Here is a 14,481-nt window from a genome sequence, read left to right as displayed (position 1 = left end):
GAAATAAAAATGAAGTACATTTTTTATCTGTGGGTGCCACAGACATAGCATATGAAGTATGAGAAAACTTCATTGAGCCAATGCCACGAAAATACCTAAAGTACATTTTGACATTTCTTATGTGATGCTTGGAGATTTGGGCAAACAATTTAAAAATACTTCAATCTTGATTTTCTCCACTAATAATGAACTCATTGTGGTCAAACATATGCCATTAACATTCTCAGAATACACTTTGTCAATTCAAGCAATGTCACTGTTCCTTTTTAGTGTCCCTTTAAAAAGAAAACAAGCGTGCACTTCAGTTGCTATTAGACGGCAAAGTGTGTAACTCGTACCCATGCATAGGCTTTATTAGGTAACCAACCAATATCTCATTCAGATAAAACTACATCAACTGAAAATGCTTTTACTTTTTTGTTAAGTACATAAAAAAACAGCTTTTTTCTAAATACTGCTGCAATCATGTGAACTGTTAGCCTACAACGATTTAACCATGCAATCTTTCTTGTAAAGCATGTTCATATTTATAACAGCCATTTTTTTAAACAGTTATAATCAAGAATCTGTATTCATACTTCAAACCAGCAAACAAGATATTTATCGTACATCCTCTGTTCATTTTTATTGCTAATTTAGCAACAGGTAAACATGCTTCTTCAGAAAATTCCAGGAAATATTCAGATTAGTTGGGGGAATTTATTGGTGATGAGCTACGCATTGTGCTTAGTCCAAGGCACAAGGCTACACTCAAACCACCTTGCAATCTACGAGGCAATACTAACCTATGTAATAAGGCTCTTGATTGTTACTTGAGTCAAACCAAGTATCAGTGAAACACCTATTGACGCCCAGAAGAACACAGTGCATGTATTCGACTGTTTGACCAAGCACAAGGTCAAAACCCTTCAGACTCGACAGTGGTGAGGGCCCCTTCAAACCATTCACTGGCTCTCCAACGTCGATGGCAAACTTCATATCTCGAAGCACGCCCTTTGCTGTTCGCGGCTCCTCTGCTATAACATTCATGTACCTCTGGCCTCCTGAAAAATTATGTCGTAAAGTTTAAGTAAGCACTAAGCCTGCATTTAGTTATGTAATATAAATAATGCAATATACACACAGGCTCATAACAATATTTTAAGCCACAAACCACATCATGCCAATATGATTTTCTGTATACTAGATAAGCTAAGCTTGATCACTTTTAATTTCACAAATGAAGCTTAACTAAAAAAAGCTTCTGGACTTCAGTATTAAATGACAGAAGACTCCTAGAAACAGAAAGCTATAGGGAGCTTGCATGAACGACGGCGACGCTATGGACTCTGGGTAGGCAGCTATTTTTTTGTCAGATGTAGCCAGGGAGTGCAGCAGCGCTGTCGTGTTTGCGAGCGTTGGCATAGCTTGCAGGCATGATTGAGCGTGAACCATCGCACAGTCAAATTTATGTTGCCTCCAATGCCTCAAACTGCCTCGGAAAATACACACGAGAAAATATGTGAAGCTCTTGATGATGATGATATATGGTGTTTTTTGGCGCAAGGGCCATTTGATGGCCAAAGAGCGCCAGTTCATGAGACAAAGAATGTGGACAATGATTGTGATTAGCGGCTGTATAAGGGCCATAAAATTCCTCGCAAGAAGACGGGTAAAAACATACAAGTAATAAAATCATGACCATGCCGTGAAAGGTGTGTGTGGTGTGAATAGGTGACAAAAGTTGGTGATAATGAAAAACGATGGTGGACATGTCTGGCATTAGCACAAGTGCCTCACTCGTTCATACCCTTGCGTCCAAGGGCCGTGAGGCAAGTGCTTTCTTGGGTAGCCACCGCAGCAAAAACCTCTCTGGAGAGGTTGTGCTACGGAATGCCCGGGTATACGATATGAAAACTATGAAGTGCTTTTAAAAACGCTAACAAGGACTTATGACTAAAAAGCGGTTCCCTACCGACGCACATTGCAGGGTGTAACGGTATACGTAGTCGGTAGGGTAATGAAAAATGTTGTTTTCTTAGAGTTTCTAACTGTTTACATTGAATTAAAACGTGAAGAACTGTTAATGCCTCACCACATTTATCACACAATGGTGGATCGCCACCAGACAAAAGATGTGTGTGTGTCCTGTATGTGTGTCCTATCCTGAGTCTTGTTAGTGTTACTTCTGTTAGACGTGATTTTGATACTGGTGCCCAATGGCCAAGGTGTGGCTTGATAACGTGTAGTTTGTTTTGTGTGTGTGTATCCCACTTGCTCTGCCAGTAGTCCCTGAGGTTTCGTTTGAGAGAGTGCTTCAGATCAAGGACCGGGATTGATATGGATGTAGGGGCAGTGTTTTTGTGGACGGTTGCAGCGAGCTGATCCGCCCTCACGTTGCCTTGGATCTCACGGTGCCCTGGCACCCAGCACACCACAACATGTTGGTTGAGTGTGTAGAGTGTGCAAAATATGGAGTAAAGTGAGACAAGGACAGGGTTTTTTTGTTTTTTAAGACTGTGCAGAGCCGTTACCACACTGAGGGAGTCTGTATAAATTACTGCTTTTTGTATTTGTAATTGTTTAATGTGTTTAGCTGCCACAAGTATCGCGTAAGCTTCCGCTGTGAAGATACTTGTGCCTGGATGTAGAGGGCCAGCATCCGAAAAGGAAGGGCCAACAGCAGCGTAGGACACAGAGGAGTTAGACTTAGAGGCATCTGTAAAAAACTCAGGACGTGTGTATTTGTTTTGAAGTTCCAGGAAATATGTTCGGATATGAGCAATGGGCGCATGTTTTGTAACCTCTAGAAAAGACACATCACAGTCTATAGTCTGCCACTGCCACGGTGGCGGGTATGCTACAGGAGCCATTAAACTGTGTTCGAGTGACACTCCAGTGTCCTCAGCTAGACCCTTCAGGCGAACTGAGAAGGGCTGCCTCATTGAAGGCCTGTTTTGAAAAAGAATGGGGCTCGACAAGTCATTGATAGTAGAGTATGAGGGGTGCCTCTTGTCTGCTTTCACCTTAAGGAAGTATACAAAGGACATGTAGGTTCTTTGCAGATGAAGCGACCACTCATTTGACTCAACATAAAGGCTTTCTACGGGGCTGGTGCGAAAAGCACCCGTAGAAAGACGGATGCCCAAATGGTGCACGGGGTCCAGCATCTTCAAGGCACTTTGAGTAGCAGACTGATAGACAACGGCCCCATAATCTAAGCGGGTGCGAATGAGGCTTTTATAGAGGTTCATGAGGCATTGCCTATCACTACCCCAGGTAGTACGTGACAACACTTTAATAACATTCATGGCTTTTAAACATTTTGTTTTTAAATACTTGATGTACGGTACGAAGGTCAACTTGTTGTCCAAGATTAAGCCTAAGAATTTATACTCGGCTTTGACAGACAGACGTTGCCCGTTCAGTCGAATGTCAGGTTCCGAGTGCATGCCTCTCTTTCGAGAGAACAAGACACACGTGCTCTTTTGTGGGTTCAGTCGGAATCCGTTTTCCTCTGCCCATTTGGAGACCTTGTTTAAACCTAACTGAACCTGTCGCTCACACATTACCAGATTGCAAGATCTAAAGCCAAGCTGGACATCGTCGACATATGTACAATAAAACATATTGCGAGGGATGGACAAGTGCAAGGAATTCATCTTGATGAGAAAAAGTGTGCAACTAAGCACGCCACCTTGTGGCACGCCTGTTTCCTGGACAAATGTTTGAGAGAGCACACTGCCCAGACGGACACGGAATGTCCGGTTTGACAGGTAGCTTTCGATTATATGAAACATTCTTCCGCGCACACCAAGGTGGGACAGGTCTCTTAGGATTCCAAAACGCCATGTTGTATCATACGCCTTTTCGATATCGAGGAACACAGAGAGAAAATATTGTTTATGGACAAATGCGTCTCTGATCTGTGCCTCGATACGAACAAGATGGTCTGTGGTGGATCTACTCTCTCGAAACCCGCACTGAAATGGGTCGAGCAAATTGTTTGTTTCAAGGATATGTACAAGTCGGCAGTTTATCATTTTTTCGAATACTTTGCACAAGCAGCTTGTAAGTGCAATAGGCCTATAACTCGAAGCTAAAGAAGGGTACTTGCCCTCTCTCAAAATGGGAACAATAATAGCCTCTTTCCAGGAGCTAGGGACAGTGCCAGAAAACCAGATAGCATTGTACAAACAAAGTATGGTTTTTCGTGTTTCGGCTGGTAGGTTTTTTAGCATTTCATACACCACACGGCCAAAACCTGGGGCAGAAGTGCTGCAGGAGTTTAGAGATGTTCGGAGCTCCGCTAGACTGAAAGCTTGGTTATATGCCTCGTATCTAGTGGATTTGTGTTCGAGTTTCTGCTTTTCTATTCTTGTTCTGTATTTTTGGAAAGTGTCAGTATAGTGGGACAAGCTGGATACCCGTTCAAAGTGTGCCCCGAGGAAGTTTGCCTGATCTTCCAAGGTATCCCCTTGAGTGTTTACGAGTGGAAGTGTGTGTACTTGTTTCCCTGTTATCCTACCGACCATGTTCCAGACTTTAGCCTCCTGTGTGTATGAATTGACCCCTGATAAAAACTTCTGCCAGCTTTCTCTCCTGGCCTGCCGACGCGTTCTCCTGCCACGAGATTTTATTTTCTTAAAGCTCGCAAGGTTTTCCGCTGTCGGCGAGTTGCGCAGCAACCTCCATGCCCTGTTTTGTTCCTTTCGCGCATTCTGACACTCAGTGTTCCACCACGGGACGTGTCGTTTGCCGGGCATTCCAGACGTTTGCGGTATGCACCTGGCTGCTGCATCAGTTAGAAAAGCTGTGAAATACTGCACAGCTTCATCTATGTTTAACCTACATATGTCTGTCCAACTCAAACATGTAGTGTTATGGAACTGTTCCCAGTCTGCTTTGTTTATCAGCCATTTGGGAACGTGTAGAGGACCTTCATATGTTGTTTGTGAACTCAGCACTACAGGAAAATGGTCACTACCATATAGATTATTTATGGTTTTCCATTTGAGTAGAGGTAGGAGTGAAGGTGATACGATGCTGAGGTCGATAGACGAGTAAGTTTTGTTGGCAACGTTATAGTATGTTGGCTCTTTCCTATTCAACAAACAGGCACCGGAAGAGAAGAGAAATTGTTCAATGACACGACCTCGTGCATCAGAGCGAGAATCGCCCCACAGTCCACTATGTGCATTTAGGTCCCCAAGAAGCAAATAGGGTTCAGGCAGTTCATCTATTAAAGACTGAAATTCACGTCTTTCAAGACGGTGGTGGGGAGGTACATACAAAGAGCAGATGGTGACGAGTTTGTTTAAAAGTACCGCTCGAACAGCCACCGCCTCAAGGGATGTCTGGAGTGATAAATGTGTACACGCTACTCCTTGGTTAATAATAATGGCTACGCCACCGGATGACGCCACAGCATCATCTCGGTCCTTTCGGTATATGACGTAAGCACGTAAAAAATTTGTATTGAAGGATTTCAGATGTGTTTCCTGTACACACAGCACTTGAGGTGAGTGTTTGTATAAAAGCTCTTGGACGTCGTCGAGGTTTTTAAGCAGGCCTCTGACGTTCCATTGTATAATTTGTGTTTCCATATTGGAAGTAAAGTAGTGCTGTGTGTACATTAAGGGAGTGACTTGTTTAAGCTGAAAGGTCGAGCTCAAGTAGCAGGGCTATTATCAGGTTCTGTTATGAGCTTTTTAGTTTTCTTGGCACGCTCCAGAGAGCCGCGCCGCTCTTTTGGCACCAGGGGTGCCGCCGTATCCATTGCCTCCTCAGAGGCACTGGATGCCCGCTCATGCGAGCTGGTTTTTTGAAGCTTGGGCCTCGCCTGGCGAGGTGAGGCCTTGAGACCCGAGGACCCTGGAGTCCCTGGTCTCTGTTCGATAGTAGGCGGAGTAGACTCAACTACTGCCGCCTTGGGGGCAATCGCCACAGCCAATGGCTCGCTCTGCGCAGGCCGAAGGAGTGGCGAGGGCCGGTGCGACACTGCCCCCTGGCGCGCCGCATCAGCATAAGTGGGGCCATAAAATGGCGAGACTCTTTTTCTTGCTTCTTTAAATGTAATGTTTTCTTTTATTTTTAAAGTGATGATTTCTTTTTCTTTTTTCCAGAAAGAACAGGAACGTGAGTACGCGGCATGACTACCGCCACAATTCACACAGTGTGCAGGTGCTTCGCAGTTGTCGGACGCATGACCCACGACTCCACACAGAGCACAAGTTTTCTGGCCACGACAGCTTTGCGAGCCGTGGCCATATCTCTGACATTGGAAGCAACGGCGGGGGTTGGGAATATATGGTCTCACGGATGCCTTTGTGTACCCAGTCTGAATAGTTTCCGGCAAATCGCTCGAAGCAAAGGTCAGTACTAAGTGTTTGGTTGGGATTTCCTTTTGATCTCTTCTGATCTTAATACGCTGTACGTTTGTCACGTTCTGGCTCTTCCATCCTTCCAGAAGTTCAGCTTCCGTCAGCTCAAGCAAATCTACGTCCGATACGACCCCGCGAGATGAGTTCATGGACCTGTGTGGCGTAATACTGATGGGTGTGTCTCCAAACGTTGTGATGGTGTTCAGTTTATTGAATTGGTCTTTGTCACGTATTTCAAGGAGTAGATCTCCGCTGGCCATTTTGGTAACCTTGTACCCGGCACCGAGAGTTTCAGTTAAGGACCTAGCCACTATGAAGGAGGATACTGTTCTGGCTTGCTTGTTAGTTTTTTCGCAGTGTAAAACGTGGAAATGAGGAAAGGTTTGTCTTGGCTGGAGGAAAAAATTGATATCTTCGGTGCTTACCCGCTTTGAGGAGGCACGATCACTAAGTAAGGGAAATGCTTTGTGCATGCTAATTGTATGTTGTTCAGTAGCGTTGGCGGCCACCCACCACGGAGCCCAACGAGGGGACGCTGCAAGTTTACGGATGCTGAAACCTGCAGACGCCAGCCGTACAACGCCACTATAACCCAATGCGCCTAGACCAAGGTAGGCTATTTGCACAGGGTTAACCCTAGCCGCCAGGAAGTTTGGAAGTAAACGGAAGAGAGTAGAAGACAGGACAGATAAATAGTAAGAGATAAAGACGAAGATGTAGGGAGAGAGGGATAGGAAAAGGCGACTGCCGATTTCCCCTGGGTGGGTCAGCCCAGGGGTGCCGTCTACGTGAAGCCGGGGCCAAAGGGGTGTGTTGCCTCTGCCGGGGGGCCTTAAAGGTCCAATCACCCAGCACTAGCTCAACCCCCAGGATTCCCTTTTCCCCGGACACGGCAAAGCCATGCACGGCTAGGCGTGGGAGGAAGTAGAAACTCCCCCGTTAGCTCGGGTCCGTGGTGTCGCTACACACCAAACGCCTACTTGCGCAGGCGCCCCAGCGGGCATGTTTTGTGTGTGTGTATCCCACTTGCTCTGCCAGTAGTCCCGGAGGTTTCGCTTGAGAGACGGCTTAAGATCAAGGGCCGGGATTGATATAGAAGTAATGGCGGTGCTCTCATGGACGGATGCAGCGAGGTGATCCGCCCTCACGTTGCCTTGAATCTCACGGTGCCCTGGCCCCCAGCACACTACAACATGTTGTTTGTGTGTGTGGAGTGTGCATAAAATGGAGTAAAGTGAGACAAGGACTGGGTTTTTGTGTTTTTTAAGAGTGTGCAGAGCCGTTACTAAACTGAGGGAGTCTGTATAAATTACTGCTTTTTGTATTTGTAATTGTTTTATGTGTTTAGCTGCCACAAGTATCGCGTAAGCTTCCGCTGTGAAGATACTTGTGCGTGGATGTAGAGGGCCAGCATCCGAAAAGGATGGGCCGACAGCAGCGTAGGACACAGAGGAGTTAGTCTTGGAGGCATCTGTGAAAACTCAGGACGTGTGTATTTGTGTTGAAGTTCCAAAAAGTATGTTCGGATATGGGCAATAGGTGCATGTTTTGTAACTTCTAGGAAAGACACATCGCAGTCTATAGTCTGCCACTGCCACGGTGGCGGGTATGCTACAGGAGCCATTAAACTGTGTTCAAGTGACACTGCAGTTTCTTGAGCTAGACACTTCAGGCGAACTGAGAAGGGCTGCCTCATCGAAGGCCTGTTTTGAAACAGAGTTGAGCTCGACAAATCATTAATTGTAGAGTATGAGGGGTGCTCCTTGTCTGCTTTCACCTTAAGGAAGTAAACAAAGGACATGTAGGTTCTTTGCAGATGAAGCGACCACTCATTTGACTCAACGTAAAGGCTTTCTACGGGGCTGGTGCGAAAAGCACCCGTAGAAAGGCGGATGCCCAAATGGTGCACGGTGTCCAGCATCTTCAAGGCACTTTGAGTAGCAGACTGATAGACAACGGCCCCATAATCTAAGCGGGTGCGAATGAGGCTTCTATACAGGTTCATGAGGCATTGCCTATCCCTACCCCACGAAGTACGTGACAACACTTTTAAAACATTCAAGGCTTTTAAACATTTTGTTTTTAGATACTTGATATACGGCACGAAGGACAACTTGTTGTCCAAGATTAGGCCTAAGAATTTATGCTCGGCTTTGACGGACAGACGTTGCCCGTTCAGTCGATTGTCAGGTTCCGAGTGCATGCCTTTCTTTCGAGAGAACAAAACACACGTGCTTTTTTGTGGGTTCAGTCGGAATCCGTTTTCCTCTGCCCATTTGGAGAGCTTGTTTAAACCTAACTGAACCTGCCGCTCACACAATGGCAGATTGCAAGACCTAAAGCCAAGCTGGACGTCATCGACATATGTGCAATAAAACATATTGCGAGGGATGGACAAGCGCAAGGAAATCATTTTTATGAGAAAAAGTGTGCAGCTAAGTACACCACCTTGTGGCACGCCTGTTTCCTGAACAAATGTTTGGGAAAGAACCGTGCCCACTCGGACACGGAATGTCCGGTTTGACAGGTAACTTTTGATTATGTGAAACATTCTTCCGCGCACGCCAAGGTGGGAAAGGTCTCTTAGAATGCCGAAACGCCATGTTGTATCATAGGCCTTTTCGATATCGAGGAACACAGAGAGAAAATATTGTTTATGGACGAAGGCGTCTCTGATCTGTGCCTCGATACGAACAAGGTGGTCTGTGGTGGATTTACCTTCTCGAAACCCGCACTGAAATGGGTCGAGCAAATTATTTGTTTCAAGGAAATGTACAAGTCGGCAGTTTATCATTTTTTCGAAGACTTTGCACAAGCAGCTTGTAAGTGCTATAGGCCTAAAACTCGAGGGTAAAGAAGGGTCTTTGCCCTCTTTCAAAATGGGAATAATAATAGCCTCTTTCCAGGAGGTAGGGATAGCGCCAGAAAACCAGATGGCATTGTACAAACAAGGTAAGGTTTTTCGTGTTTCGATTGGTAGGTTTTTTAACATTTCATACACCACACGGTCAGAACCTGGGGCAGAAGTACTGCAGGAGTTTAGAGACATTTGCAGCTCAGCTAGACTGAAAGCTTGGTTATATGCCTCGGATCTAGTGCATTTGTGTTCAAGTTCCTGCTTTTCTATTCTTGTTCTGTATTTTTGGAAAGTGTCAGTATAGTGGGATGAGCTGGACACCTGTTTGAAGTGTGCACCGAGGAAGTTTGCCTGATCTTCCAAGGTATCACCCCGAGTGTCCACGAGTGGAAGTTTGTGTACTTGTTTTCCTGCTATCCTACCGACCATGTTCCAGACTTTAGCCTCCTGTGTGTATGAATTGATCCCTGACAAAAATTTCTGCCAGCTTTCTCTACTGGCCTGCCGACGCGTTCTCCTGCCTTGAGACTTTATTTTCTTGAAGGTTTCAAGATTTTCGGCTGTCAGTGAGTTCCGAAGCAGCCTCCAAGCTCTGTTTTGCTGTTTGCGCGCGTTTCGGCATTCGGAGTTCCACCATGGCACACGCCGTTTTCCTGGGTGCCCATTTGTTTGTGGGATGCATTTTGTGTCAGCATCAATCAAAAAAGCTGTGAAGTAGTCGACAGCAACATCAATGCTTAAAGTACATATGTCACTCCAATCTATACGAGCGAGGATAAGAAACCGTTCCCAGTCGGCTCTGTTTATGAGCCATTTGGGAACACGGGATGTACACTCAGTTGCTGTAGTTGTGCTCAAAACTACGGGAAAGTGGTCACTTCCGTACAGATTACTGACGACTTTCCACTGGAGTAGAAGCACAAGAGATGGAGACACTATGCTTAGGTCTAAGGAGGAGTAGGTGTTATGTGCGAGATTATAATAGGTTGGTTCTTTTCTATTTAGGAGACATGCGTTCGACGAGAGAAGGAATTGTTCAATCAGTCGACCTCGCGCGTCGCAACGAGAGTCTCCCCATAGCCTGCTATGCGCATTGAAGTCTCCAAGGAGAACATAAGGCTCCGGAAGTTCATCAATTAAAGAGTGTAAATCACGTTTTTGCAGCTGATAGCTAGGAGGGATGTAAATAGTGCAGATTGTGATTAGTTTATCAAAAAGAACCGCTCGAACAGCCACTGCCTCAAGGGATGTTTGGAGTTGTAAGTGTGTGCATGCAATTCCTTGATTCATTATGATGGCAACACCTCCGGATGATGTCATGGCATCATCACGGTCCTTTGGAAAAATAACGTATTTGCGAAGAAAATTTGTGTGTTTTGAATTAAGGTGTGTTTCTTGTACACACAGCACTTTTGGTGAGTGTTCGTGTAGGAGTTCTTGGATGTCGTCAAGGTTTCTGAGAAGGCCCCTGACGTTCCATTGTATAATTTGAGTGTTCATGGTGAATGTAAAATAATGCTGTGTGTTTGAAAAGCGAGTGGCTGTTTAGACGGGGAGTTTGAGTTCACTTAACAGGGCCGTCACCAGGCCCTGTTATTTGCTTTTTTGTTTTCTTGGCGCGCTCCAAGGAGCCACGCCGCTCTTTCGGCACCAAGGGTGCCGACGTATCCATTGCCTCCTCGGAGGCACTGGATGCCCGCACGTGCAAGCTGTTAGTTTGGATTTTGGGCCTCGCCTGGTGAGGGGAGGCCTTGAGACCCGAAGACTCTGGAGTCTCCGGTCTCTGTTTGGGAGTAGGCGGTGTAGCCTTGGGGGCAGGTGCCACAGCCGACGGCTCGCTCTGCGCAGGCCGAAGGGGTGGCGAGGGCTGGTGCGGCGTTGCCCCCTGACGCGCCGCATCAGCATATGTTGCGCCGTAAAATGGCGACACTCTTCGTCTTGCTTCTTTGAATGTGATGTTTTCTTTGACTTTAACAGTGATTATTTGTTTTTCTTTCTTCCAGTTAGGACATGAACGCGAATATGCGGCGTGTTCCCCGTCACAATTCACGCAGTGAGGCGTAGTAACACAGTTATCAGATGGGTGGCCGTGGCTACCACATCTTGCACAAGTTTCCTGACCCCGGCAGTTCTGCGAGCCATGACCAAATCGTTGACATTTATAGCACCGTCTTGGATTAGGAATGTAGGGACGGACAGAGAGTTTGATGTATCCTGTGTCTATAGATGAAGGCAGTGTGCTAGATGCGAAGGTGAGTATTAAATGTTTGGTAAGTATTTCTTTGTTGTCTCGTCTGATGACGATTCGTTTCACATCTGTGACATTTTGCTCTTTCCACCCTTCAAGCAGTTCCTGTTCAGACATTTCAAGAAGGTCTGCTTCTGAAACAACTCCGCGTGAGGTGTTCATTGATCTACGAGGTGAAATAGATACTGGGATATTACCAAATGCTACGAGACTGCCAAGTTTTTCCTATTTGTGTTTTTCAGGCAGCTCAAGGAGAAGGTCTCCGCTAGCCATCTTTGTAACCTTGTATCCTGGGCCAAAGACCTCTGTCAGGGATTTAGCAACAAGAAATGGAGATATTACTCTGGCTTGTTTTGTTGGGTTTTCCCTGTGCACAACATGGAATTTGGGAAAGCATTGTCTGGGTTGGCTGAAAATTGATATGTCATCGGTGCATCCCCTCTTAGGCGGGAGACGATCTAGGAGACGGGGAAATGCAGGTGTTCCCATAGTAGTGTACTTTTTGTTCGGCAGCAATGGCGACCACCCACCATGGAGTCCAACCAGGGGACGCTGAAGCACTTAATAGCATAAGGCTGCAGACGCCAGCCGTACATTGCCACTATAACCAAATATAACTACTCAAGGTTGAGTAATTACACAAGGTTAACCCTTGCCGCCATGAAAAATCGGAAGTAAATGGAAGAGAGAAGAAGACAGGACAGATTTAAAGACGAGAAAAGACTAAGATGTAGGAAGAGAGAGATAGGAAAAGGCGACTGCCGATTTCCCCTGGGTGGGTCAGCCCAGGGGTGCCGTCTACGTGAAGCCGGGGCCAAAGAGGTGTGTTGCCTCTGCCGGGGGGCCTTCAAGGTCCAATCACCCAGCTTTGGCTCAACCCCCAGGATCCCCTTTTCCCCGGACACGGCAAAGCCACGCACGGCTAGGCGTGGGAGGGAGCCGAAACTCCCCCGTTAGCTCGGGTCCGTGGTGTCGCTACACACCAAACGCCTACTTGCGCAGGCGCCCCTGCGGGGCACCCGTAGAAAGGGGGATGCCCAAATGGTGCACGGGGTCCAGCATTTTCAAGGCACTTTGAGTGGCCGACTGATAGACAACAGCCCCATAATCTAAGCGGGTACGAATAAGGCTTCTATAGAGGTTCATGAGGCATTGCCTATCACTACCCCACGTAGTACGTGACAACACTTTTATAACATTCATGGTTTTTAAACATTTTGTTTTTAAATACTTTATGTGTGGTACGAAGCTCAACTTGTTGTCCAAGATTAAGCCTAGGAATTTATGCTCCGCATTCACAGACAGACGTTGGCCGTTCAGTTCAATGTCGGGTTCTGAGTGCATGCCTCTCTTTCGGGAGAACAAGACACACGTGCTTTTCCCTGGGTTCAGCCGGAATCCATTTTCCTCTGCCCATTTGGAGACCTTGTTTAAACCTAACTGAACCTGTCGCTCACACATTGCTAGGTTGCATGACTTAAAGCCAAGCTGGACGTCATCGACATATGTGGAATAGAACATGTCGCGGGGGATGGACAGGTGCAAGGAATTCATTTTAATAATAAAAAGTGTACAACTAAGTACACCACCTTGCGGTACTCCCGTTTCTTGCACAAATATTTGGGAGAGAGTACTGCCCACACGGACGCGGAATTTCCGATTGGACAACTAACTCTCGATTATGGAAAGCATTCTACCGCGCACACTCAGGTGAGACAAGTCTCTTAATATCCCAAAACGCCATGTTGTGTCGTAAGCCTTCTCGATATCGAGAAACACTGAGAGGAAGTATTGTTTGTGGACAAAAGCGTCTCGGATCTGTGCCTCGATACGCACCAGATGGTCGGTGGTGGATCTACCCTCCCGAAACCCACACTGAAATTGGTCGAGCAGATTGTGTGTTTCAAGGAAATGTAAAAGTCGGCGGTTTATCATTTTTTCAAAAAGTTTACAAACGCAGCTGGTTAGTGCAATGGGCTTATAACTTGAAACTGAGGAAGGGTCCTTGCCCTGTTTCAAAATAGAGATAACAATAGCCTTTTTCCAGGAAGCAGGGATGGTGCCTGAAAGCCAGATAGCATTGTATAGAGAGAGTAAGTTTTTCGCGTTTCGAGCGGCAAGTTTTTCAACATTTCATATGTGACACGGTCGTAGCCTGGAGCGGAATTATTGCAAGAGTTTAGTGATGTTTGTAGCTCAGCTAAGTTGAAAGGTTGGTTGTATTCCTCGTAATTTGTGCACTTGGATTCTAGTTTCTGCTTTTCTATCTTCGCTTTGTGTCTTTGGAAAGCTTCAGTGTAGTGTGACGAGCTAGACACCTGCTCGTAGTGGGCACCGAGGAAGTTCGCTTGATCTTCCAGGCTATCACCCTGTGTGTTTACGAGTGGGAGTGAGTGTACTTGTCTTCCTGCTACCCTACGAACCATGTTCCAGACTTTAGCCTCTTGTGTATATGAATTTATCCCTGATAAAAACTTGTGCCAGCTTTCTTTTCTGGCCTGCCGACGCATTCTCCTGCCTCGAGATTTTATTTTCCTAAAGCTCTCAAGGTTTTCCGCTGTCGGCGAGTTCCGCAGAAACCTCCATGCCCTGTTCTGTTCGTTTCGCGCATTCTGGCACTCAGTGTTCCACCACGGAACCTGTCGTTTGCCGGGCAGTCCAGATGTTTGTGGAATGCACTTGGTTGCTGCGTCAGTAAGAAAAGCCGTGAAGTACTGCACAGCTTCATCTATGCCTAACCCGCATATGTCAGTCCAATTTAGGTGAGTAAGCTTTTGAAATCGTTCCCAGTTGCCTTTGTTTACCAGCCATTTGGGAACATGTGGAGGACATTCATTTATTATTGGTGTACTCAAAACTAAAGGGAAATGGTCACTTCCGTATGGATTATTCATGACTTTCCACTGAAGTAATGGTACAAGTGAAGGAGATGCGATACTGAGGTCTATGGAAGAGTAAGTTTTGTTGGCAAGGTTATAGTATGTTGCCTCTTTCCTATTCAACAGACAAGCACC

General features: G+C 46.2%; 1 protein-coding gene across 3 annotated transcripts in view; it reads right to left on the bottom strand.

Annotated features, from left to right (window-relative positions):
• Nucleotides 1-14,481, bottom strand: part of LOC119170833 (uncharacterized) — a 167,985-nt gene that overhangs the window by 62,068 nt on the left and 91,436 nt on the right. Inside the window, exon 3 of one of the 3 annotated variants that reach the window (XM_075886611.1) lies at nucleotides 786-1,043. The exons of the other annotated variants lie outside the window; for them this stretch is intronic. Coding sequence (XP_075742726.1) covers nucleotides 786-1,043 — 258 coding nt within the window. The remainder of the gene's footprint in view (nucleotides 1-785; nucleotides 1,044-14,481) is intronic. 3 annotated transcript variants of the gene reach the window in all.

This window comes from Rhipicephalus microplus, chromosome 2 (genome assembly GCF_043290135.1).
Source record: "Rhipicephalus microplus isolate Deutch F79 chromosome 2, USDA_Rmic, whole genome shotgun sequence".
Classification (NCBI taxonomy): domain Eukaryota; kingdom Metazoa; phylum Arthropoda; class Arachnida; order Ixodida; family Ixodidae; genus Rhipicephalus; species Rhipicephalus microplus.
Note: the sequence above shows the minus strand (reverse complement) of the source record. Positions and strands in the feature narration are given on the sequence as shown.